This window comes from Vanellus vanellus (genome assembly GCF_965231255.1).
Source record: "Vanellus vanellus genome assembly, chromosome: 13".
Classification (NCBI taxonomy): domain Eukaryota; kingdom Metazoa; phylum Chordata; class Aves; order Charadriiformes; family Charadriidae; genus Vanellus; species Vanellus vanellus.
This window is the reverse complement of record NC_138918.1, coordinates 21,054,699-21,080,644: the sequence shown is the minus strand read 5'-3', so window position 1 is coordinate 21,080,644 and position 25,946 is coordinate 21,054,699. Positions and strand designations below refer to the sequence as shown.

The window sequence follows — 25,946 nt, the reverse complement described above, 5'->3', positions numbered from 1 at the left end:
ATCCGGTAGGTCTGGTGTGCTCGCTGTGGTTTTCTCAGTGGATAGGATTCCCGGCTTTGCTCGTCCATCAGCGATCACCGTTCAAAGTGGGAAAGTCGAGTCCTAGCTCGGGATCGCCCAACTGTCGAAAATGAAACCACTACCTACGAGCATCTTCTGTCCCGTCCTGCCGTTTCTCTCAGGGCGCTGGGGCGGGGAGGAGGGGGGGGGGCGGGGAGACGGGGACACGACATGCCCACGCCCTCACCCTAGAGACCTGTGATCACTGTGGGGCAGAGACAGAGATACGCTCCACATCCTCCGAGCAATGGCAGAGGGTTTGTCTTGCAGAATAGTTGGAAATGTAAGTAATTCTGACAATGGGAATTCCTAGATGCACCGTTTCAGCACAGAGACAGGTTTTCTGCTTCGCAGAGTAGCTCATAACGTCTGTATTTTCCAACCCGCGTATGAGTGCGATTTAAGGATGTGCATAGCAGTACCTTCAGGCTTCCTCTCGTTGTCTTCCTCTCGGACGCTGCGGTTCTCAGGCAAGGACTCAGGGTGTCACTGTTGGCCAAGGCGGAGGAGTCGCTCCGCCGTCCCCTCCTCCCCGGCCCCGGCGCCCGCGCAGTGCCGCTCCACACGGAGCAGAGCAAAGAGCAGGAACTGCCTGACTCAGCCCATCTTCCGACCGGCAGCGGGGATTTCATATATTTATTTCTCTCTGGTACTGCTTCAGCTGCTCGGAAAGCTTAATTGAAAATCGTCTGCGGAATACGCTTCAGCAAAGCAGAGAATGGAGGTCCGACCGGCAGCGCAGAGACGGGCAGCCGCCGGGCGGGTCGCGCTGTTGGCCGTGCTGCTGCCGGTGTGCTGCCGGGCGGCGCCGGAGCGGATCCGCTATGCCATCCCCGAGGAGCTGGGCAGAGGCTCGCTGGTGGGGCCGCTGGCGCGGGACCTGGGGCTGAGCCCGGCGGAGCTGCTGGCTCGCAAGCTGCGGATAGTTTCTGGTGACGAAAAACAATACTTCACTCTCGGGGAAGATAATACCAATCTGCGGGTGAACCAGAGGATAGACCGAGAGGAAATCTGCGGGGCTGTGTCGCCCTGTGTCCTCAGTTTGGAGGCAGTCGTGGAAAATCCTTTCAATATATTTCATGTAAGCGTTACTATCCAGGATATCAATGACAACGCGCCTCAGTTTGACAGAGAATTTGTTGCCATAGAAATGATCGAGTCCACTCCTCCTGGGACCAGGTTCCCACTGGGCAGTGGCAGAGACCCCGACATTGGGGTGAACTCCCTACAAAATTACCAACTTCATCCCAACCGTCTCTTCTCCCTTGTAGTGAGGGAGAGTACTGATGGGACGAAACACGCTGAATTGGTACTGGAGAAAAGCTTAGATCGAGAAAAACAGAGAAATCACCATTTGGTACTGACGGCGGTGGATGGCGGGGATCCAGTCCGATCCGGAACCTCTCAGATTAAGATTAACGTGACCGACGCAAATGACAACCCGCCGGTATTCACCAAAGAGATCTACAAGGTTCGACTGCTGGAAAACGTGCCAGAGGGCTCCTTAGCTTTTCAGGTGAAAGCTACTGACGGCGACGAAGGCACAAATGCAGAAATTACCTACTCTTTCAGTGACATCGCGAAGAGGGCTCGCCAACTTTTCACTCTGGACTCCAGGACAGGGGACGTGAAGATAATAGGCCCCTTAGATTATGAAGAAGGGAAATATTACGAAGCGAGTGTTGAAGCCAAGGACGGGGGCGGGCTGATTGCGCACGCCAAAGTGCACATAGACATTATAGATGTGAACGACAATGCGCCAACCCTTTCTCTCCTGCCTATCTTGAACCCGATACCTGAAGACTCGGTCCAGAGCACAGTTGTAGCTGTGATTAATGTCCGTGACAGAGACTCGGGGGATAACGGAGAAGTGAGATGCAACATCGACGGCCATTTGCCTTTCAGACTAGAACCGTCATCAGAGAACACATATAAACTTATAACAGCCAGTGCCCTGGACAGGGAAAATGTCTCCGCTTACAACATCACCATCACTGCCAGGGACCGGGGCAGCCCGGCGCTGTCGAGCCGCGCGGCGCTGGTGCTGGAGGTGTCGGACGTGAACGACAACGCGCCGGTGTTCGAGGAGGCCGCCTACAGCGCGTACGTGGCGGAGAACAACGCGGCGGGCGCGGAGGTGGTGCGCGTGCGCGCGCGGGACGAGGACGCGGGCGCCAACGGGCGCGTGAGCTACTGGCTGGCGGGCGGCAGCGCGGGCGCGGCGTCGTCCGTGTCGGTGGAGGCGCGGAGCGGCGCGGTGTACGCGCAGCGCTCCTTCGACTACGAGCAGTGCCGCGAGTTCGCGGTGGCGGTGCGGGCGCAGGACGGCGGGGCGCCGGCGCGCAGCTCGACGGCGACGGTGCGCGTCTTCGTGCTGGACCGCAACGACAACGCGCCGCGGGTGCTGTGGCCGGCGGCGGGCGCGGCGGCGGGGGCGGCGGAGGGGGCGGGGGCGGCGCCGCCGTTCGAGGTGGTGCCGCGGTCGGCCGAGGCCGGGTACCTGGTGGCCAAGGTGGTGGCGGTGGACGCGGACGCGGGGCGCAACGCGTGGCTGTCGTACGAGCTGGTGCAGGCGGCGGAGCCGGCGCTGTTCGGCGTGGGGCTGCACAGCGGCGAGGTGCGGACGGCGCGGGCCGTGTCGGAGAGGGACGCGGCGAAGCAGCGGCTGGTGGCCGTGGTGAAGGACCACGGGCAGCCGGCGCTGTCGGCCACGGCCACGCTGCACGTGGTGCTGGCGGAGAGCTTGCAGGAGGCGCTGCCGGAGCTGAGCGAGCGGGCGGCGGGCGCCGAGTCGGCGGCGGAGCTGCAGTTCTACCTGGTGCTGGCGCTGGCGCTGCTCTCCGCCCTGTTCCTGCTGAGCGTGGCGCTGGCCGTGCTGGCGCGGGTGCGGCGGGCCGGGCCGCCCGCCGTGCTGCGCTGCCTGGGCGCGCAGCGCTTCTCCGTGGCCGGCGCCGCCTTCCCGGCCGACTTCTGCGAGGGCACCTTGCCCTACTCCTACAACCTGTGCGTGGCGCCGGCCCGCGCCGTGGCCGAGGGCGCTTGGCTGCCGCCGCCGCCGCTGCCCATCGTGCCCGCGGAGGAGCTGCTCGGCGGGGAGCCCTGCGGGAAGCGGAGCCCGAGCAGCAGCGCCGGCGCGGGAGAGCCGCCCGCCGTCGCCGACGCCCCTCAGGTGTGTAAGCCCGCGCGCTCTCGCTGTTTTCCTTGACCTCTTCTGAACCTCCCTCCCGATTTCGCTGGGTTTTCGCCGGGTGGTGTGCACGGGCAGTGCTCTTCCGTGTGTTGGTTGATGGGTGCTCACAGGGTCAGGTTCCACTGTGTGGTTTTGCCTACATCTCTTGTGTTTGTCTAAAATCGTATGAGTTAGTAAAGGTGAAGGCGAACCCTTACTGTGCAGAATGACTTCTGCTGTTTTTGCATGATGGGATCGTGTTTGACACTTGGTATTGGCGATGTTTCCTTTCTGATCTATTTTTCCCGAAACACTGTACTTGACCTGGTTGATAGCTGGATAGAAACCTGTTCGTTATAGCGCTTGCGATGTTGACTCCCAAAGGAAACATGCTTGCAGCTCCATCAATGGAAATGTGGCATATTCTTCATTCCTAGTGAAAGGAGAGAGTGTCGCCCATCTGTTTTGGGAATGCTGTTGCAGAAATGGTAATAATAGCAGGAAGGGTGGGGAGTGCTGATCCGTGTGTCCGTGAAGGAAGGAATGGGGTATCCCCCTTCCATTCACAGCAGGAGAGAAGAGGCAGCGCATCTTGGTTCTTCGGTGCTCACAGGATCAGATTCAGGGGAGAGGTTTTGACTAGAACCCTCGAATGAGTTGGTCATGATGAACACCGCAATTTCAGGATTCTGCACGACGGAAAATGAGTGGGGAAAATGTGTTGAACGCTTGGGTTTAGACTTTTTTCCTTCCTGATGGCTTTTTCTGAAACCGCTGTTACAGATTGTTCCTCCCTAGTGAATGTTCCCCCTTCTTCCGCCGTGTTCCCTCTCGTCTTTTGGAGGAAGGCAGGTGCAGCAATGGCTGCATGAACGGGAAGGATAAATTTTGTCCAGGCATGACTTTTTCGAGTTCTTTGTGCAGTTATTTCTCATTTTTTTCTTCCATGCTGGGTGGGAGTTCCCTCTTTCTTACTGTTCCTGCTCTGCCTGAAAGACAGAGGTGAAGGCGTAGAATGGGATCTCAAAAAAAAAAAAAAAAAAAATCGCGTTTCGTATTTCAAAGCCTGACTTCTTTACCTCTACCCTTTTCGCAAAGAGAGGGGCTTTAACCTGCTCGAGGCCATTGACAGGGGAACACTAGGCTGAGGAATTCGGTCTCTCAGACACGTTTTCCAGCAGTTGTGTCTGCGTGTTTGCAAGGGAAGGGCTCTACCCATCCTGAGGACATATGCAAAACAACCGTGAAGTACTCAAAATGACAGCAATTAGGCACTTGAATAAAGTCCATTTGCACATTTAGAAACGGCCCGTATAGCTTAGGGTGACCAGCTGTACTTGTCTTCTGCCGTCCTACACTTCAAAAGGGAAACACCGCATTAAACTCCTTCACCTTTCCTTTTCCAGTAGGAGCTGTCTCTGGAGATGTACCAACATTTTGATGTAATTCAACTTCTCTCATCCAGTTCAAAAATAGTGTTGAGAACGGATGCATATCCGTAAACCAGAGGCACAGGCAGAATTTCCAGCAAATCCGTGCAGCCATATGGCTGCTAGACTCTGCAGGTCATGTTACAAAAAATATTTAGCTTTAGTATTTAACTTTACGTCTATCGCCATTAATATTCTACACGTCATATTACGAAAAAAATATTTATCTTTACATCTATTTTAATTAGCAAGTAGTTTTTTCGTGCGCGGCAGAAATACGGATTGTTAAAGAAAAGAATGGCTTAGAGAAAAGCCAATGAGGGAAATCCCCGGTCTCCACGTGAGGGAGGATCTTCGTTGTTGGTTTGCTCTCTTGATCGCGATTTGGGGAATGAATGTGGCTGTATGATGCCCTTTTGATCTGCAGAATGATGTTTGGGAAGGACGAAGAATTCTGGTTGCAAGAAGACAAGGCAGGTGTAAGAGTTTGCTGTGTCATAGTTGGAAATGTCTAAAAGAGAGATGTAAATATTTTTTATTTTCCAGAGAAATTACTTTGAGGAACTGTGGCTATGGCTTCTGGTGCGACACCTTTTTAAGCCTCCTGTGGACTTTTTACCAAGTACTTACCTTTCGTGTGTACCTACTACAGTTGTTCTCAGACAAGGAGAAGTTGTGTGTGCAACTTTACTTTCAATGGTGTCTGCCTGCAAAGGTTGCTTTCATGTTGTGTGATGTTTGGTCGGGGTGAAAAATTCTGTCTCTCCAGGGACAGGGTGGGTAGAAAAGTTTGTTGTGGTATAATTTGAAATGTCTGAAAGACAGGTTAAGTTTGTCCTAGTTCTTAGATGAGGCTCACACTTGTGTGGTTCTATGTGGTTCCATGCATTATCTTCTTTTTATTTTCCAAAGAAATTCCCTTGAGGAACCATGGCTTTGGTCTTTGGTGTGAGCTCCTGTGTGAGCCTCCTGTGGACTTTTTACAGCCAGACACCCTTCTTGTGTGTACTTTCTAATCTGACATGCCTGGCACATAATGTGTGTACTTGACATAAGCTGAAATGGAAATCTGTGATTCCTTCACTTCTGTAGGTTTCCCACTCTTGCCTTGCTTGTTGTCCAGGTGTAAAGCTGGGCCTCTTTGTGGCTGGTAACCCTCAAAACGTTAAAGGATCTCATATAATTGTTGGGCTGGGGAAGCAGTTTCCTTCTATACCTTGAAGGTGTACAGCTGTCAAGGCAAAGGCTTTGATATAGCTCAGTTTCCCTGAAGTGAAATGCTCTTCTGGCTGTGGCTGACAGATGGTTAAATTATGGAATATTGTCCGTGGTGCAAGTAAAGACTGTGAATGCAGAGCAAGGAAGGCAACAGGCTGGCTTCAAACCAGGGAAAGTGGTGGGTTAATGTGGATGAGCAATGGTTTGATTTCATGCCTGGTGCCAAGGCCTGTGCCATTTTAGTTTGTTGTTATCCTGGTTTCCCTGTCCTTAAAGGCAATGGTAGTCCTCCAGTAATAAAATGTTTGTGCTATATATGTGCATGTGGAATGATAATGTATGGATAGAGTGGTTTCTAATTACTGTGTGAAACTTCCTTTATTCCTCTGTATCTCCCTGTAATATGTGATGTATAGTTTCTTCACAGTTGTATTCACACTTTCTTTCAGGCTTCTGTTTCCTGGAAGGTCGTGGTTCATTTTCCCCATTTCTGGGTACTGCTATTGCATTGGAAACTGAGTGTTGTTTTGCAGCAAATACTTACTTCAGCCACGTGAGATAGAAATGTATGTGTGAGGAAAATGAAGCAGAAGCTAAGAGAGAATCTGTCGTAGTTTCTCAGAAGACTATGCTTGAGCAAGAGGCCCCGCAGGTGTGTAAGCCTGTGTGCTCTCGCTGTTTTCCTTGACGTCTTCTGAACTGCCCTCCCGTTTTCGCTGGGTTTTCGCTGGGTGGTGTGGATGGTCCCCATCCGTGTCTTGGTTTATCGGTGCTCACAGGTTGACGTTCACCTGAAACGATTTGTTTACATCTCTTGTGTTGTCTCAAATCGTATGAGTTAGTAACGGTGAAGGCGAATCCTTACTGTGTAAAATGAGATCCACTGATTCTGCATGACAGGGTCACTTGTTGCAGATGTTTCCTTTCTCTCCCGTTTTTCCTAAATATGTGTGCTTGGACGTGGTTGATAGCTGGAGAAAACCCGTTGGTTAATGCTTTTTCGATATTGAACTCCCAAAGGAGACATGCTTGCACCTCCATCAATGGAAATGTGACATATTCTTCATCCCTAGTGAAAGAAGAAAATGTCACCCATCTGTTAGGGGAATGCTGCAGCTGAGATGGCGGAAAGCAGTAGTGGGACGGGTTAACTGTGTGTGAATGGGGAGTACTATCCCTGTGTTGTCACAGGAGGAATCACGCGGTGGTATTTATTGGTGTTTCAGTGTTCACAGGCTCAGGTTCAGCTGGGAGCTTTTGGCTACAACTGTCGTATGCATTAGTAACGTTGAAAAAAACGTAAAATAATGTTTCTACATGACGGAATCGGGAAAATATGGGGAAAGTTTGGTGTTAGATATTTCCTTCCTGTTCCCTTTTTCTGAATCCATTTATATGTTGGCTAATGCTGTTTCATGAAGGAAACAAACATACGCGTGGCTCCATGAATGAAGAAGTTACAGCTTGTTCCTCCCTCCTGAATGTTCCCCTCTTCTGCCGTGTGCCCTGTCATATTTTTGGGGAACGCTGCTGCAGGAATGGCAGCATCAATGGGACGGATTAATTTGGTCCAGGCATGATTTTTCAGAGTTTTTTGTGCAGTTATTTCACCTTTTCTTCTTCTCTGCTGGATGGTAATTCCGTCCTGTTTACCGTTCTTGATAGGTCCTTCTTACACAGGTGAAGGTGTGGAATAGGGTCTCAAAGAAGAAAAAAAAAAAACACCACAAAACAAAAAAAAAACAAACGAACAACAACAAAAAGCAGACAAACGCGTTTAGTATTTCAGACCCTGTCTTCCTTTCCTCTCCATTTTTTCCAAAGAGAGGTGATTGAACGTGATTGATGGCGTTAACAGGAGAATGCTAAACTGAGAAATTTAGTCTCAGCCACTTTTTGCAGCAGTGGTTGTGTCTGCCTGTTTAGAAGAGGAGAGCTGTAGTCCGCCTAAGAACATGTGTAAAACGAGCAGAAGATACTCAAAACGATAGCAATTAGGCACTTGACTAAAATCCACGTGCACATTTACGCATAGTTTAGGGTGTGCAGCCATCCTTGTCTTCTGCCGTCCTACAGTATTTTGTTGAAAAGGTGTCCCACCAACATGAATATTCAAGACTTACGTGAATGCATTGCTGATAAGCGTCAATCTCTTACACCGAGCTTTCTGAGAAAATCAAAGCTCCTGTTAATGAACCTGATACCTCTCGTTCTCCAGGGCGGGGTGGGTCTGAATATATCCTTTTCCAGAGCAGAGCCTGTTATATTTCGCTCTTGTTGTACCCGTGTTTCAACCATGACTGCTGCAATAGTTTCTATGTAGGCTGTGCTTTTGGACAAATGGGATAAGGCTCGTAATATTCAACAAGTCATATTACGAAAAATTATTTACATTTCCATCTCTTGCCATTAGCAAGTCAATTTTTCGCGCGGCAGAAATAACGCGGATCGTTAAAGAAAAGTAAGGCTTAGAGAAAGCCAATGCATGAAATCCCCGGTCTCCACTTGAGAGAGGATCGTTTTTGCTGTGTTCAATTTGTCGGCTGCGGGGAATTAATGTTGCTGAAAGAACGCACTTCTATCTGTTGAAAGGGTGAAGAAAACGTGATTCAAACACGACTGCTACAAAACGCTGTGGAAGTGGTGGTGGAGATTGTGCTGTAGGACTAATGGCATAAGACTGGTAGTATTATATACGTCATAATAAGAAAACCAAATACATATATATCAGCATGACAAAACAAAGTTTCCGCTGCGGCAAAAATACCACGCCCTCGGGAGGCGTGTTGTTTCTTTCTGCCCGAGATCGGGTGGAAAAAAGCCATGACAGGAGATCACCGGTGGACGGGAAGCGATGTCTCCGTGGCGAGTGTCCCTTCCCCGAGACGTGCCCTTCCCGCAGAGGCAGGCGGGCAGCGCTGTGTGGCTGCAGTGCCGGGAGGAGGCTGCGGGCGCCGCTGTTGACCGAGGAGGAGAGAGAGGAAAGCCGGAGCGCTGCCGGCAGCCCCTCCCGCTGCGGCCCGTCTCTCTCGCTCGCCGGCATTCTGTCTGGGCGGCCGGGCGGTCTGCGAGCGTCCCCGCGGAGCGGAGCCGTGCTGCAGCGAGGCGGAGGGGACGGCGGCAGCGGCGATCCGGGCCAGCAGCAGGAGCCGGATCCATATCAGGAGGCGAATCTGCGGGGAGCTGCCTGCGGTCGTGCGGTTCCTGCCGTGCCGCGGCGGAGATGTGCGCGGCGGGGAGGTTTTGGGTCCGGAAGGAGCGAGTCCTGCTGTGGTGCGTGGTGGTGGCGGCGTGGGAGGCGGCGTGGGGACAGCTGCGCTACTCGGTTCCCGAGGAGCTGCCGAAGGGCACGTTCGTGGGCGACGTGGCCAAGGACCTGGGTTTGGAGCTGCCAGCGATCCGCGACACCGGCGTCCGCCTCTTGGACAAAGGTAGGACGCAGTATTTCGCTCTGCACCGGAAGACGGGACATTTAGTGACGGCGGAGAGAATAGACAGAGAGCAGCTGTGCCGGCAGGTGGAGAAATGCGTGCTGCGCTGTGAGGTGATCGTAGAAGGGAAAATGAAGATTTACGGAATCGAAGTAGATATCATGGACATTAACGACAACGCCCCCAGCTTCCGAGAGGCAGAAATGGAACTGAGACTTCGCGAAACGACAGCCCCGGGGTCGCGGTTTCCCCTGCGGGAAGCGCAAGACCCAGACGCGGGAGCGAATTCCCTGCAGAGCTACGAGCTGAGCGGCGACGACCACTTCTCGCTGGCCGTGCAGGCGGGCCCCGGCGGGGCTCAGCGTCCCGAGCTGGTGCTGGCGAAGGCGCTGGACCGGGAGGAGGCGGCGTTTCACGAGCTGGTGCTGAGGGCGATGGACGGCGGAGATCCGGGGCGGACGGGCACGGCGCGGATCCGCGTGTCAGTGCTGGACGCGAACGACAACGCGCCTGTGTTCAGCCAGGCGGAGTATGCGGTGCGTGTGCCGGAGGACGTTCCCGTGGGCTCCGTTCTCGTCACCGTCACGGCCACCGACGTCGACGAGGGGCTGAACGGACACGTGGAATACAGTTTCCATAAAATTTCAGACCGGGCATCGCAGCTTTTTCACTTGGACTCTGAGACAGGAGAAATATCCCTTCAAGACGATTTGGACTATGAGGAAATGTCTGCGCATGAATTGCAGGTGCAGGCACGAGACGCAGGAGAGCTTTCTGACACGTCGAAAGTCGCGATCACAGTGACAGACGTGAACGACAACGCGCCCGAACTGACAGTGTCCTCGGCGCTTAGCGATATCTCGGAAGACGCGCCGCCGGGTACGGTGGTGGCCCTGCTCCACGTGCAGGACCGGGACTCGGGGTCTAACGGCGACGTGCGGTGCAGTATAGCAGAAAGCCTCCCGTTCGTCCTGGAGAAGACCTTTGAGGACTACTACCGCGTGGTGACATCGAAGGAGTTGGACCGGGAGGAGGTGTCGGAGTACAACGTGACGGTGCGGGCGTCGGACGGCGGGTCGCCGTCGCTGTGGAGCAGCGCGGTGCTGGCGCTGCGCGTGCTGGACGTGAACGACAACGCGCCGGTGTTCGCGGAGGCGCGCTACAGCGCCCGTCTGCCCGAGAACAACGCGGCGGGCGCGCTGGTGCTGAGGGTGCGGGCGACGGACGCGGACTGGGGTCAGAACGCGCGCGTGCGGTACCGGCTGTGGGAGGGTCGGTTGCGCGGCGCGCCGCTGTCGTCGTACGTGTCGGTGCAGGCGGAGACGGGCGCGCTGTACGCGCTGCGGTCCTTCGACTACGAGGAGGTGCGCGAGGTGGGGCTGTGGGTGGGGGCGGAGGACGGCGGCGCGCCGGCGCTGAGCAGCAACGTGTCGGTGCGGCTGGTGATCGTGGACGAGAACGACAACGCGCCGCAGGTGCTGTACCCGCCGGCGTCGCCGCCGCCGGGGTCGGTCGGGGGCTGGGCGGGCGTGGAGCTGGCGCCGCGCTCGGCGGAGCCCGGGGCGCTGGTGGCCAAGGTGGTGGCGGTGGACGCGGACGCGGGTCAGAACGCGTGGCTGTCGTACGAGCTGGCCAAGGCGACGGAGCCGGGGCTGTTCCGCGTGGGGCTGCACAGCGGCGAGGTGCGCACGGCGCGCTTGCCGCTGGCCCGCGACGCGGCGCGGCAGAGCCTGGTGGTGGTGGTGAAGGACCACGGGCGGCCGGCGCTGTCGGCCACGGCCACGCTGACGGTGGTGCTGGCCGAGAGCGTGGGCGAGCTGCTGTGGGAGCTGGGCAGCGCGGCGGCGGCGGCGGCGGCCGGGGGCGAGGCGGCCGGCAGCCTGACGCGGTGGCTGGTGGTGGCCGTGGCGGCCGTGTCCTGCCTCTTCCTCGCCTTCCTGCTGCTGCTGCTGGCGCTGCGCCTGCGGCGCTGGCGGCGCTCGCAGCTGCTGGCGGCGGGCAGCGGCGCCTTGCGCGGCGTGCCGGCCTCGCACTTCGTGGGCATCGACGGCGTCCGCGCCTTCCTGCACTCCTACTCGCACGAGGTGTCGCTCACGGCCGACTCGCGCAAGAGCCAGCTCCGCTTCTCGGGCGGCAGCTGCTGCGACACCCTCCCGGCCCGCCCGCCGCCCGACGAGCCCGCGCCGCTGCTCGGGGAGGACCCTGCCGCCGCTCGCCGCGCGGACCCCGCCGCTGCCCCGGTGAGTTCCTCGGGCCACAAGTGATCCAAGCCGCTTTCCTCTCCTGCTTCTCTGCCCTTTTCCACGCGCTATCTTCCATGTCCCGCGTAGGGAGGTTTAGTGACAAGGAAGGTAAAGCTTCATCGAGCACCGGAGAAGGTTGGAGAGTCTTGTGTCTTCCAAGTTGTCCGATGTGCTGTAGTTGGGGGATGGTATCTTTGAGTTGATACTTTGACCACTGGGTCTTTATGGGAATTGCGTATTGCTTCTGCCCTTGAGAACATTTGACATTTTGTCAAACGAGTGTGATAAATGGAGAAATCTCTTTGCATATGTCCAGGAAGGGATCCTTGTTCTCAGTAAGGAGAAGTTGTGTGTACAGCTTTACTTTCAATGGTGTATGTCTGCAGAGGTCTCTTTCGTGTTGCACGTCGTTTGGGCAGGGTGAAAACTTCCGTCTGCCCAGGGCCAGGGCAGGAGAAAAACTTTTCTGGGATATAATGTGAAATGTCTGAAAGATGTAAAGATGGTGTAAAAGTTCAGTTGGTCCTAGTTGTTAGATGAGGCCCACAGTTGTGGTTCCATGCATTTCCCTCTTTTTATTGTCCTAAGAAATTACCTGGAGATAGTGTGGCTCTGGTCGTTTGTGTGAGCTCCTGTGTGAGCCTCCTGCGGATTTTTTACCAACTAGAGACCTTTCTTGTGTACCTTCTAATCTGACACACCTGGCACTTAATCTGTGTACCTGACATAATCTGAAATGTAAAGCACTAATTCCTTCACTTCTGCTGGTTTCCCATTCTTAAACGTAAAACGTTAAAAGATGTCATGTAATTCTTGGGCTGGGGAAACTGTTTACATGCATACCTTGAATGTGTTCATCTGCCAAGACAAAGGCCATGATAAACCTCCATTTCCCTAAGATGTCACTCAATGAAATGTTCTGTAGCCTGTGCCTTGCATATGGCCAAACTATGGGATATTCTTTGTGGTGCAACTGAAGTCTGTGAATGCAGAGCAAGGAGGATAAGGGGCTGGCTCCAAACCATGAAAATAGGTGGGTCAATATGGATTGGGCTTAGGAATGGTTTGTTTTCATGCCTGGTGCCAAGACCTGTGCTGTTTTTTTTTGTTATCCTGGATTCCCTGTCCTGAAAGATGATGCCAGTCCTCCAAGCATAAAATATTTGCACAGGAAACATGCATGTAGAACACTGATCCATGGGTAGAAGGCTCATAATTTCTGTGTGAAAGCTCCTTTATCCATCCATATTTCATTGGAACGTTGCAATGTGTCATTTCTTTGCAAATGGAATTACACTTTGTTTTAGGCCTTTGTTTCTTGCAAGGTCACGGTTCATTTTGCCACGTCTGCATAATTCTTTTGCTTTTGAAAGTGTGAGTGTTGTTCTGCAGTAATTCCTTCCCCTGGTAAGCAGTCAGCCAGCTGAAGATAGCCTAGGATGACTTAACTTGAGACAGAGGCCTACGATAAGTGCTTACACTTACGGCTTCATATTTATAAGTAGATGAGCAAGCCACATAGCAGAAAAAATTTATGCGAGCTGACGACTTTTTCTTAAAATGACCCCCCCATACTATGTAGCCCAGTGGAAGACATTAGAGTTGCACATGTGCTTGAAACATCAGTGTTTTGCAGGTGCTTAGGGCAATGAATTTCAACACTAGCAGTGAAGACCAAGAAGTCTTCCCAGTGAGGTTCTGACAAGACTTTGTCTTTAATAGTTCATTGTCTTTTCTCTTTCCTTTCATTCTTTTATTCTTTCTCTCTTTCTTTCTTTCTTTCATTCTTTCTTTCTTTTTTCCTCTTCTTGGTTTCCTATTTATGGAAGTTTAGTTTGAAGGAGCGGCATACCTTAAAGTAGCCACGTGTTCTGCATTAGCGCCTCTTGCTCATGCTACGGTTTTTGTGGAAAGCAGGAGATGTGAGGTTATATTTGTGTTCTGGTTGTGGTAGGGAGAGGAGATTAAAGCATGATGTCAATAGAAGCCCCATTGCGTGGAACAGTGCATGTGATAAAAGAGGGGAGGAGATTCCCTATAAGTTGATAGTTTGATTTCGGCCAGGGTCTGTTTGATGACTGCTCCCCTCTTAGTTCAGACATTTGTCATTCATGTGCTTTACAGTCCTTCTATTTCTTCACAGAATGTTGGTGAGCAGAGAAATGTCCCTGCCTTTTTTGGTGCAATCGCGGTGCATTATATATGTTTTTGCCAGTTCTGAGGGTCAGAAGCAAACCTGCAGGTTGTGTACGGTCGGAAAGAAGAATTGGGGAAGCTAGTTGGCAGGGGGCTGTAGCAGAACTGATGGTCAACTCCCTGCTTGTCATACTTACTGCGTTAGGCACACAGTTGTGGTACCATGCAATTCCAGTTCCTTCAGCTCAATATGTTCGGCCTAAGAAATATTATTGCACCTGATCTGTTTGTATCTGTTGCAATACTATTTGACTATACATCTCACTAATATCTTCATCAATGATTGTCATGGTTTCATCTGGGATGGATTTGACTTTCTTGCTAGCAATTGGCATAGTGCTATGTATTGGATTTGGGATGAAAATAGTGCTGGTGAAACACTGATGATCTTGGGTGTGCTGAGCAGGCATGCTGTTTTTGCTCCTTGTACTGCCATGCCAGGGGGTAGGGTGGGAGCGCATAAGACATTGTGAGGGGACAGAGCTGGGACAGCTGACCCCAAACTCACACGTGCCTGCATATGGGAAGTAACGAATAAATTCCTTGTTGTGCTTTGTTTATGTTCACAGTTTTCCCTTTCCTTATTTAAGTGTCTTAATCTCAACCCTTGAATTTTCTCCTTTTTACTCTTCTGATTCTCTCCCCCATCCCAACTGGGGGAGTGAGCGAGAGTCTGCATGGTCTTAGCGTTCAGCTGGGTTTAAACAATGACAGTGACACAGGCAGTAGGATTGAGTGTAGCCACAGAATGTTTACAGGCAACACCAAGCTAAGTGGTACTATCGATGAGCTATAGGCGGGGGATGCCATGCAGAGGGTCCTTGACAGGCTGGAGGAGTGGGCCCATGTGAACCTCATGAAGTTCAAGAAGGTCAAGTGCAAGATCCTGCACCTGGGCTGGGGCAATCCCCAGTTTCAACAGACTGTGGGATTGAGAACAGCCTTGTGGAGAAGGACTTGAGGGTAGTGGTGGGTGACTAATGGGAAACGGCAATGTGCACTTGATTCCCAGTGGGATTATTGCTCAGAGTTACAGTTGGTGTTGGAGGCAGGTAAAGTGGGGCTACCGTTGTCTTGATTTTCATTAGAGCAGGGCTTTGTGTTTTATTATGCATTGCTGTGTTACACGCTGTTCACTGAGCCAGTCTCTCTTTCACCTTTCAAACCTTGATGCTTCTTTTCTAAAATGCAGTAAGCATACAAATCTTCCTTCTTAGTACAGAGATGTAAAGATATGCATGTGAAGCCTGTGGCACGGTCCTTGTGCATGTTATAGAAAAATGGTCTAGGCAACTGGGTCTTTGAGGCCATGTACTTGCAAATTATAAGGGTCAAAAACCACCAGGCAAGTTGTGCAGGGTTGGAGGCAAGAGTCGTGGGAAGATATGAATGTTAGTGGTATGCACTGTTGAAGGAGAAAAGAGGAATGGTTTGCTCTTTCCCTGCTCAGTGCCTAGCTGTACTGTAATGCAATGCGAATGTCTTCTTCACGAGTAAATTTGGTCTTTGATGTTGGGAGTTCTGGGAGGTGCTTTCTGTGTGTTTGCATGCTGTCATCAAGTTTTAACTATAGATGTACTTATGATAAATCCATAAGGGGAATTTTGAGGAGCCAACCGTGTCTGCATTTCCCAGTAAATACCTTAATGTATGTTCTAATCCCTTCCTTTCTGCAGGTGTTAACCGCTTGCCTTGCTTGTTTTGATGAGCTGCATGTGGCTGGGCTGTGGTACAATGTCATGCCCAGTGCCAAGGCCTCTGTCACTTACACTAAGGCTGCCTTTACCAAACTCCTGAAAGGGGATGACAATCCTCTGATGAATTTTGGCTGCAAGCAGTAACCATGGAAGTGCAAACATGCTTCAGGGGCACTGTGTCTAATAACGGCTGCACGAAATGTCATCTCTCCATCAATATATGCTTGTAAGACTGCGATGTGGAGTTTTCTGCTGGTTGTATAAATTTTTCCCCAGCCTCAACCAATCTTCAGCCATTCCTAGTGCCTCTTTCTAATGTGAAGTAAATTCTGGGGTTTTGTCAGTCTTAAAATTGGTGTGAATGCAGGGGATGGGAGGGTATTTTTGTCAGGAATTTCTGGGTTTGGGGCTTGAGCTGCAGAATGGTTATGCCCTTTGGAACATTTACTTCTGTTTCCCTGAAATGAAATTCTCCTTTGCCTCTGGCTGACATACAGCCAGAAAACGGGATACTGTCTGTGGAGTAACTAAAGGCTGTGAATGCAGCACAGGGAAGGTGGAAGGCTGGCTTCAAACCAGGAAAATTGGTGTGTTAAGGGACAAGAGTTTGAAACTGAAAGATGGTAGGTTTAGAATTGTCAAAAGCAAGAAATGTTTTGTGATGAGAGTGTTGAGAGACTGGAACAAGTTCCCCAGAGAAGTTGTTCATGCACCACCACTGAAAGGGTTAAAGGACATGTTTGACTGGGATTTGAGCAACCTGATCTAATGAAGGGTGTCCCTGCCCATGGGAGAGGGGTTGGACTAGATGTTCTTTGAAGGTCCCTTCTAATCCAAACCATTATGGTTCTATGAAAGATTTGATGTGGCTTTGTACGTCCCTATTGTCAGCCCCCCAAGCATGGAGACCTAAAAGAAGGAACTTCTGTGAATCTCAAACAAAATAGGGAATGTTGTTCTGCTACCTTAGTGCAGAACTATACACGCTATTTTTAGGGTGATAATCAATCATCTGATTTCATGCCTGGTGCCAAGGCCTGTACGTGTAGAGACATAAAAGAAGGAACTTTAGTAAATCACAACAAAATAGAAAAAGTTGTTCTGCCATCTTAGCATAGAGCTAACCACCTTGCCTTTAAGGTGATATATTTCTCAGTGTAATTGTTCTCCTCCCTACAAGGAAAATCGCACTGACAAAAAAAAATGCACTGACTTTGCTTCCATCTCTTTCTGAGCACTTATTGATTACTCCAAAATGAATTCTTCCTTCTTGGTATTTGTCCCAGGGAAGAAAAGAAGAATTGAAAATACCTGACAGAGTGCTAAAAAGCTCTTGAAGTCTTCTCCAGCTATAAGATTATTTCTTGCTCCTATAGTTCTGTCTTGATTTTGTGAAGAGTACCCGAGTTCCCTTATTTATTGCTCTGCCATGAATATTCATTACTAACTATTCACTGCGACTCAAGAAGATGACCTAAATGTACCCGACAGCGTATCTCAGTATTAAAGGCCTTTGGAGTCGCAGCAAGCAAGTGCCCCATCGCTTTCTGATTCTAATAAAAGCGAGACCCCAAAGCTGTGGGCAGCCACTAAACACGGGCCGAAAGCCCCTTCCCCCGGGAGCGCGGCCGTCGAGCGGCTGCAGTGGCGTGGCGGCGCCTCCGGGTGCCGCTGTTGGCCGAGGCGGAGAAGCGGCTTGAGCCGCAGCCGGCGCCGGAGCTGCCTCAGCGTCCTGCCCCCGCGGGCTGCTGACTCGCCCGGCGGCGGCCAGAGCGGCAGCGGCCCGGGCAGCAGAGGCGAGAGGCGGCGCGGCGCGGGGAGCAGCGGCGTCCGAGTCCGCGCCGAGATCGCTGCCGTCCGGCGTCCCCTGCGCTCGCTGCCGAGCGGGACTGGAAGGGAGCGAGGGCGGCGGCAGGAGGCAAGAACGCGGCGAGCGGTGCCGAGAATGGCGGGCAGGCAGAGTCAGAGGTGCGGGCGATCAGCCGGGCGAGTGCTGCTGCTGGGCGCCTTGCTGCTGTGCTTGTGCTGCCGGGCGGCGCCGGAGCGCATCCGCTACGCCATCGCCGAGGAGCTGGGCAGAGGCTCGCTGGTGGGGCCGCTGGCGCGGGACCTGGGGCTGAGCCCGGCGGAGCTGCCGGCTCGCAAGCTGCGGCTCAGCGCGGAGAAGCAATACTTCATGGTGAGCGGGGAGAGCGGGAACCTGTACGTGAGCGAGCGGCTGGACCGGGAGGAGCTGTGCGGCGAGTCGGCGTCCTGCTCCGTCAGCTTCGAGGCGCTGGTGCAGAACCCGCTCAACGTTTTCCACGTCGAGGTGGCCATCCAGGACGTCAACGACAATGCCCCGCGCTTCCTGCGAGACAATTTCCAGCTGGAGATTAACGAGTTTACTTCTCCGGGCGCCCGCTTTTATTTGGGCATGGCCGAGGACGCGGACGTGGGCAGCAACTCGCTGCAGGGCTACGAGCTGGAGGCCAACGGGTACTTCGCGGTGGAGGTGAAGGAGAGCCAGGACGGCAGCAAGTTCGCGGAGCTGGTGCTGCGCCGGGCGCTGGACCGGGAGAGCGAGCAGAGCCTGCGGCTGGTGCTGACGGCGCTGGACGGCGGCGATCCGCCCCGCAGCGGCACCGCCCAGCTCTGCATCAACGTCACCGACGCCAACGACAACCCACCCGTGTTCGCGCAGGACCGCTACCGCGTTAGCCTGCGAGAAGACGCGCCGCCGGGCTGGAGGGTGCTGAACGTCTCGGCCTCCGACGCCGACGCCGGCAGCAACGCCCACATCACCTACGGTTACGGGGAAGCGCCGGCCAAGGTGCTTCAGAAGTTCGCGGTGGACGCGGAGAGCGGGACGATCACGCTGCAGGAGGCGTTGGACTTCGAGGACACGCGAGCGTTCAGCCTCGCCGTGGAGGCGAGGGACGGGGGCGGTCTGGTGGCGCACTGCAAGGTAGAGGTGGAGGTGCTGGACGTGAACGACAACGCGCCCGAAATCACGCTGACGTCGGTGTCGAGCCCGGTGCCCGAAGACGCGCCGGCCGGCACGGTGGTGGCCCTGCTGAAAGTGCGGGACCGGGACTCCGGGGAGAACGGTCAGGTGTCGTGCGAGCTGTCGGGCGAGTCGCCGCTGTCGATCGTGGCGTCGTCGGGCGGCTCGTACAAGGTGGTGACGGCGAGCGCGCTGGACCGTGAGCAGGCGTCCGAGCACCGTGTGACGGTGGTGGCCAGGGACCGGGGCAGCCCGGCGCTGTCGAGCCGCGCGGCGCTGGTGCTGGAGGTGTCGGACGTGAACGACAACGCGCCGGTGTTCGAGGAGGCCGCCTACAGCGCGTACGTGGCGGAGAACAACGCGGCGGGCGCGGAGGTGGTGCGCGTGAGCGCGCGGGACGCGGACGCGGGCGCCAACGGGCGCGTGAGCTACTGGCTGGCGGGCGGCAGCGCGGGCGCGGCGTCGTCCGTGTCGGTGGAGGCGCGGAGCGGCGCGGTGTACGCGCAGCGCTCCTTCGACTACGAGCAGTGCCGCGAGTTCGCGGTGGCGGTGCGGGCGCAGGACGGCGGGGCGCCGGCGCGCAGCTCGACGGCGACGGTGCGCGTCTTCGTGCTGGACCGCAACGACAACGCGCCGCGGGTGCTGTGGCCGGCGGCGGCGGGGGCGTCGGAGGGGGCGGGGGCGGCGCCGCCGTTCGAGGTGGTGCCGCGGTCGGCCGAGGCCGGGTACCTGGTGGCCAAGGTGGTGGCGGTGGACGCGGACGCGGGGCGCAACGCGTGGCTGTCGTACGAGCTGGTGCAGGCGGCGGAGCCGGCGCTGTTCGGCGTGGGGCTGCACAGCGGCGAGGTGCGGACGGCGCGGGCCGTGTCGGAGAGGGACGCGGCGAAGCAGCGGCTGGTGGCCGTGGTGAAGGACCACGGGCAGCCGGCGCTGTCGGCCACGGCCACGCTGCACGTGGTGCTGGCGGAGAGCTTGCAGGAGGCGCTGCCGGAGCTGAGCGAGCGGGCGGCGGGCGCCGAGTCGGCGGCGGAGCTGCAGTTCTACCTGGTGCTGGCGCTGGCGCTGCTCTCCGCCCTGTTCCTGCTGAGCGTGGCGCTGGCCGTGCTGGCGCGGGTGCGGCGGGCCGGGCCGCCCGCCGTGCTGCGCTGCCTGGGCGCGCAGCGCTTCTCCGTGGCCGGCGCCGCCTTCCCGGCCGACTTCTGCGAGGGCACCTTGCCCTACTCCTACAACCTGTGCGTGGCGCCGGCCCGCGCCGTGGCCGAGGGCGCTTGGCTGCCGCCGCCGCCGCTGCCCATCGTGCCCGCGGAGGAGCTGCTCGGCGGGGAGCCCTGCGGGAAGCGGAGCCCGAGCAGCAGCGCCGGCGCGGGAGAGCCGCCCGCCGTCGCCGACGCCCCTCAGGTGTGTAAGCCCGCGCGCTCTCGCTGTTTTCCTTGACCTCTTCTGAACCTCCCTCCCGATTTCGCTGGGTTTTCGCCGGGTGGTGTGCACGGGCAGTGCTCTTCCGTGTGTTGGTTGATGGTGCTCGCAGCTTGAGGTTCACCTGAGAGCTTTCTTCTACATGTCTTGTGTTTTCTCACATCCTATAACTTAGTAACGGTGAAGGTGAACTATTACTGTGTAGAATGAGGTCTACTGATTCTGCACGACAGGGTCGGGATTGACAGTTGGTATTGGAGATGTTTGTTTTGTGATCGATTTTTCCTAAATATTTGTGCTTGAACCTGTTTGACTACTGGACACGAAAAATTTGGTTAATGCTTTTTCGCTGTTGGACTACCAAAGAAAACGTTCTCGTGGCTTCATGCATGGAAAAGAGGTAGATTCTTTATCCATCGTGAAAAACGAGAGATTGTCGTCCACCTTTTTGGGGAATGCTGCTGCAGAAATGGTAGCAGTAGTGGGAAGGGTTAAATTTCTGTGAATGGGAAGTACCAACCCTTGCGTCCGTGAAGGAAGGAACAGAACGGTGTATCCCCCTTCCCCTCACAGCAGGAATCAAGCAGTGCTACTTCTTGGTTCTTCGGTGGTCACAGGTTCAGGCTCATCTGAGAGTGTTTTGACTACAAGGCATGAATGATGTAGGAGCAGTGAATACGGTAAACTAATGATTCTGCATGATAGAGTCGGGCGAGTGTGGTGGACGCTTGGGTTTTGAGACTTTTCCTTCCTGATGGCTTTGTCTAAAGCGGTTGTACTTAGGTCTGGTTGATAGCTGGATGCAAACCCGTTGCTTAATGTTGTTTGCCAAAAGAGAGATGCGTGTGGTTCCTTGCATAGGGAAGTGACGTGTTCTTCCTCCCTAGTGAATATTCCTCTCTTCCGCCGTGTGCCGTCTCGTCTTTTGGAGGAAGGCTTCTGCAGAAGTATCAGCATTAGTGGAGCAGATGAATTTTGTCCAGGCATGACTTTTCCGAGTTCTTTGTGCGGTTATTTCTCACTTATTTGTTCCATGCTCTCTTATTTCAGAGCCTGACTTCTTTTCCACTCCCTTTTTCCCAGAGAGGTGCTTGAACCTGCCTGAAACCGTTTACAGGGGAATGCTAATTCTGTGTCGCAGCCACTTTTTGCAGCAGTTGCTGCGTCTGCCTGTTTACAAGGGGAGGGCTCTACCCAGCCTGAGGACATATGTAAAACAACAGTGAAATACTCGAAATGAGAGCAATTAGGCACTTGAATAGAGTCCATTTGCACATTTACAATAGGTCCTCGCATAGTTTAGGGTGGTCAACTGTACTTGTCTTCTGCAGTTCTACGGTATTTGGTTCAAAAGGTGTCCTAGCAATGTGAAGATTCAAGATCACTAGTTGAATACTAATAAGCAGCAAGTTTTTGTACCGTGATTTCTGAGAAAGCCGAAGGCCCTTCCTAGTCGTTCAAGGTATCGAATTACTTGGTTAATATGCAAATATGTATAAAGACTCATAATTAATATGGACTATTATAAAGGGAAACCACGCGTTGCAGTCCTTCAAATTTCCTTTTCCAATATTAGCTGTCTCTGCAGATCTACCAACATTTTAATGTAATTTAACTTCCCTCATCCGAAATATCCAAAAATACTGTGGAGAACAAATATATATCCGGAAAACAGATGCACAAGAAGCATTTACAACAAATGCAAATTACGACGCTCTGACGTGTGGCTGCTATCTATGGGTAGCTGTAGTACAATCAGTGCGAAGTGATGAAATGACCCACAGCCTGAAACAGGGCTGTGTGGGAGAAGCTGATTTTCGAGCAGTAGGAGAGCCTCCTCCTGCTCTGTGTTCCCAGGAACGTCTTCTAGGGAGAAATCCCAGAGCCCACGGCAGGTGCCTGATCAACGTCACCTTCTGAGGGTGTGTACGGGCTCAGGGGTTCTAGATTATCTGTTCATTGATCGCACCTTCTTCGGCCTTTAAATGTCTAATCTCAGTCAGTGGTCGTGGTGTTAATTTGCAGCGTGTTCCGAAGAACTGTGGTATTTAAAGCAAAGTTCCTGCCGCTTGAGTTAATGAGCCTGATAACGTCCGGTTCTCCGGGGGCGGGGTGGGTCGTATCACGTTTTCTATAACAAAGCCTGTTCTCTTTGCTAACCTTGTAGCAGTTAGCCAAGCATGACTGCTACACAAATTCCTGATGGAGACCGTGCTTTTGGACGACTGGGTCATATTGCAGGTCATATTACGAAACATTGTTTTATTTACGTCTATGGCAATTAACAAGTCATTTGACCAGTGAGGTAGAAAAACACGCATCGTTCAAGAAAATAGGTGTTTAGAGAAAAGCCAATGCAGGAAATCCCCGGTCTCCACTTGACGGACGATCTTCATTGTTGTTCTCTTGGTCGGGATGCGGGGAATTAATGTGGCTATATGATGCCCATTTAGTCTGCAGAAAGGATGAGGGAAACGTCATTCAAGCCTGACTGCTATAAAAAACTGTGGAATACATGGTGGAGGTTGTACTTTCGGACTAATGGGATAAGAGTCGTAGTATACTACGCGTCATAATAAGAAAAACTAAGAGGTATAATATATCAGCATAACAGAAACATGTTTCTAATCCGGAAGAAATCAGACGCCCACGGGGAAGAGCGTTATTTCTTTCTGTTCGTGATCGCCTCGAGGCACAAAGGGGAGCTCGGCTGGAGAAAAGGCATGGCAGGAGATCACCGGTGGACGGGAAGCGATGTCTCCGTGGCGAGTGTCCCTTCCCCGCGAGCTGCCCGCGGGAAAGGCAAGCCGGCAGCACTGTGTGGCTGCAGTGCCGGGAGGAGGCTGCGGGCGCCGCTGTTGACCGAGGAGGAGCGAGAGGAAGGTCGGAGCGCTGCCGGCAGCCCCGCCCGCTGCGGCCCGTCTCTCTCGCTCGCTGGCAGGCTGCTGTCTGGGCGGCCGGGCGGTCTGCGAGCGTCCCCGCGGTGCGGAGCCGTGCTGCAGCGAGGCGGAGGGGACAGCGGCAGCGGCGATCCGGGCCAGCAGCAGGAGCCGGATCCATATCAGGCGGCGGATCTGCGGGGAGCTGCCTGCGGTCGTGCGGTTCCTGCAGTGCCGCGGCGGAGATGTGCGCGGCGGGTAGGTTTTGGGTCCGGAAGGAGCGAGTCCTGCTGTGGTGCGTGGTGGTGGCAGCGTGGGAGGCGGCGAGCGGTCAGCTGCGCTACTCGGTTCCCGAGGAGCTGCCGAAGGGCTCGTTCGTGGGCGACGTGGTCAAGGACCTGGGGCTGGAGCTGCCGGCGCTCCACGACACCGGCGTACGTATCGTAGGCAGAGGTAGGACGCAGTATTTCGCTCTGCACGGGAAGACGGGACATTTAGTGACGGCGGAGAGGATAGACAGAGAGCAGCTGTGCGAGAATGTGCAGCAATGCGTGCTGCGCTGTGAGGCGATTGTGGAGGGGGAAATGAAAGTTTATGAAATCGAAGTGGCAATCACGGACATTAACGACAACGCCCCCAGTTTCCAAGAGGTAGAAAAAGAACTGAAGGTGAGCGAGATGACAGCCCCGGGGGCGCGGTTTCCCCTGCGGGAAGCGCAAGACCCGGACGCGGGAGTGAATTCCGTGCAGAGCTACGAGCTGAGCGGCGACGACCACTTCTCGCTGGCCGTGCAGGCGGGCCCCGGTGGGGCTCAGCGTCCCGAGCTGGTGCTGGCGAAGGCGCTGGACCGGGAGGAGGCGGCGTTTCACGAGCTGGTGCTGAGGGCGATGGACGGCGGAGATCCGGGGCGGACGGGCACGGCGCGGATCCGCGTGTCGGTACTGGACGCGAACGACAACACGCCCGTGTTCAGCCAGGCGGAGTACACGGTGCGTGTGCCGGAGGACGTTCCCGTGGGCTCCGTTCTCGTCACCGTCACGGCCACCGACGCCGACGAGGGGATAAACGGGGACGTTAAATACAGTTTCCACAAAATTTCAACCCGTGCATCGCAACTTTTTCACTTGGACTCTGAGACAGGAGAAATATATCTTAAGGACGATTTGGACTTCGAGGAAATCTCCTCACTTGAACTAGAAATGCAGGCTTGGGACGGAGGAGAGCTCTCTGAGACAGCAAAAGTCGCGATCACAGTGACAGACGTGAATGACAACGCGCCCGAACTGACAGTGACTTCTCAACTGAGCTCGATCTCAGAGGACGCCCCGCCGGGTACGGTGGTGGCCCTGCTCCACGTGCAGGACCGGGACTCGGGGGCTAACGGCGATGTGCGGTGCTCCCTGGACGGCGGCGTCCCGTTTCGCCTGCAGAGCTCCCGGGGCAGTTACTACAGCGTGGTGACGTCGAGGGAGTTAGACCGGGAGGAGGTGTCGGAGTACAACGTGACGGTGCGGGCGTCGGACGGCGGGTCGCCGTCGCTGTGGAGCAGCGCGGTGCTGGCGCTGCGCGTGCTGGACGTGAACGACAACGCGCCGGTGTTCGCGGAGGCGCGCTACAGCGCCCGTCTGCCCGAGAACAACGCGGCGGGCGCGCTGGTGCTGAGGGTGCGGGCGACGGACGCGGACTGGGGTCAGAACGCGCGCGTGCGGTACCGGCTGTGGGAGGGTCGGTTGCGCGGCGCGCCGCTGTCGTCGTACGTGTCGGTGCAGGCGGAGACGGGCGCGCTGTACGCGCTGCGGTCCTTCGACTACGAGGAGGTGCGCGAGGTGGGGCTGTGGGTGGGGGCGGAGGACGGCGGCGCGCCGGCGCTGAGCAGCAACGTGTCGGTGCGGCTGGTGATCGTGGACGAGAACGACAACGCGCCGCAGGTGCTGTACCCGCCGGCGTCGCCGCCGCCGGGGTCGGTCGGGGGCTGGGCGGGCGTGGAGCTGGCGCCGCGGTCGGCGGAGCCCGGGGCGCTGGTGGCCAAGGTGGTGGCGGTGGACGCGGACGCGGGTCAGAACGCGTGGCTGTCGTACGAGCTGGCCAAGGCGACGGAGCCGGGGCTGTTCCGCGTGGGGCTGCACAGCGGCGAGGTGCGCACGGCGCGCTTGCCGCTGGCCCGCGACGCGGCGCGGCAGAGCCTGGTGGTGGTGGTGAAGGACCACGGGCGGCCGGCGCTGTCGGCCACGGCCACGCTGACGGTGGTGCTGGCCGAGAGCGTGGGCGAGCTGCTGTGGGAGCTGGGCAGCGCGGCGGCGGCGGCCGGGGGCGAGGCGGCCGGCAGCCTGACACGGTGGCTGGTGGTGGCCGTGGCGGCCGTGTCCTGCCTCTTCCTCGCCTTCCTGCTGCTGCTGCTGGCGCTGCGCCTGCGGCGCTGGCGGCGCTCGCAGCTGCTGGCGGCGGGCAGCGGCGCCTTGCGCGGCGTGCCGGCCTCGCACTTCGTGGGCATCGACGGCGTCCGCGCCTTCCTGCACTCCTACTCGCACGAGGTGTCGCTCACGGCCGACTCGCGCAAGAGCCAGCTCCGCTTCTCGGGCGGCAGCTGCTGCGACACCCTCCCGGCCCGCCCGCCGCCCGACGAGCCCGCGCCGCTGCTCGGGGAGGACCCTGCCGCCGCTCGCCGCGCGGACCCCGCCGCTGCCCCGGTGAGTTCCTCGTGTCACGCGTGCTCCAAGACGCTTCCCTCTCCTGCTTCTCTACTCTTTCCCACTCCCCGTGCTCTGTGGTACAGGACACAAGAGATGTAGTTTTCTCTTTTCCGTGTTCAGTGCCCAGCTGTGGGTTCATGCTGAGTGAGCTTTGGCTTCCCAAGGAAGTTTGGCCTAGGACGTGTTACTCCAGCTGTACTGGGAGGCCTTGGCAGTTCTTCCTCTTCATTTACAGGTTGTTGTCACTCCTCAAGGAACGGCTTAATTATGTACTTATGGTCAACACAGCAAGGGAAACTCTGGGAAGTGCAAACTGTGTTTTCCTTAGACACCTTAATTATGTAGCTACCCTAAGTGCCATAAACTAGACGATTATGTTGTGATCCCTTCCTTTGTGCAGGTGTTAACTTCTTGCCCTTCTCCTTGTAATGATCTGGAGGTGGGCCTCTGTATCTGATAGTGTGTGGAAGATCACATCTGTTATATTTGTCTGACTGTCCCATATGTGCTTTCCATGTTTACAGCTGTAAT

At 55.2% G+C, this 25,946-nt stretch overlaps 1 protein-coding gene across 1 annotated transcript; it reads left to right on the top strand.

The window, feature by feature from the left end:
• Window positions 1-778: 778 nt before the first annotated feature.
• LOC309677437 (uncharacterized protein) lies at window positions 779-25,514 on the top strand (the record flags this gene model as incomplete). The annotated part of the gene is made up of 8 exons (XM_082490234.1): window positions 779-3,254; window positions 5,783-5,844; window positions 8,780-11,212; window positions 11,294-11,548; window positions 15,424-15,584; window positions 17,128-19,853; window positions 20,498-20,526; window positions 22,539-25,514. The coding sequence occupies 8 exons, from the start codon at window positions 779-781 to the stop codon at window positions 25,512-25,514; spliced, it is 11,118 nt and encodes a 3,705-aa protein (XP_082346360.1).
• Window positions 25,515-25,946: the final 432 nt, after the last annotated feature.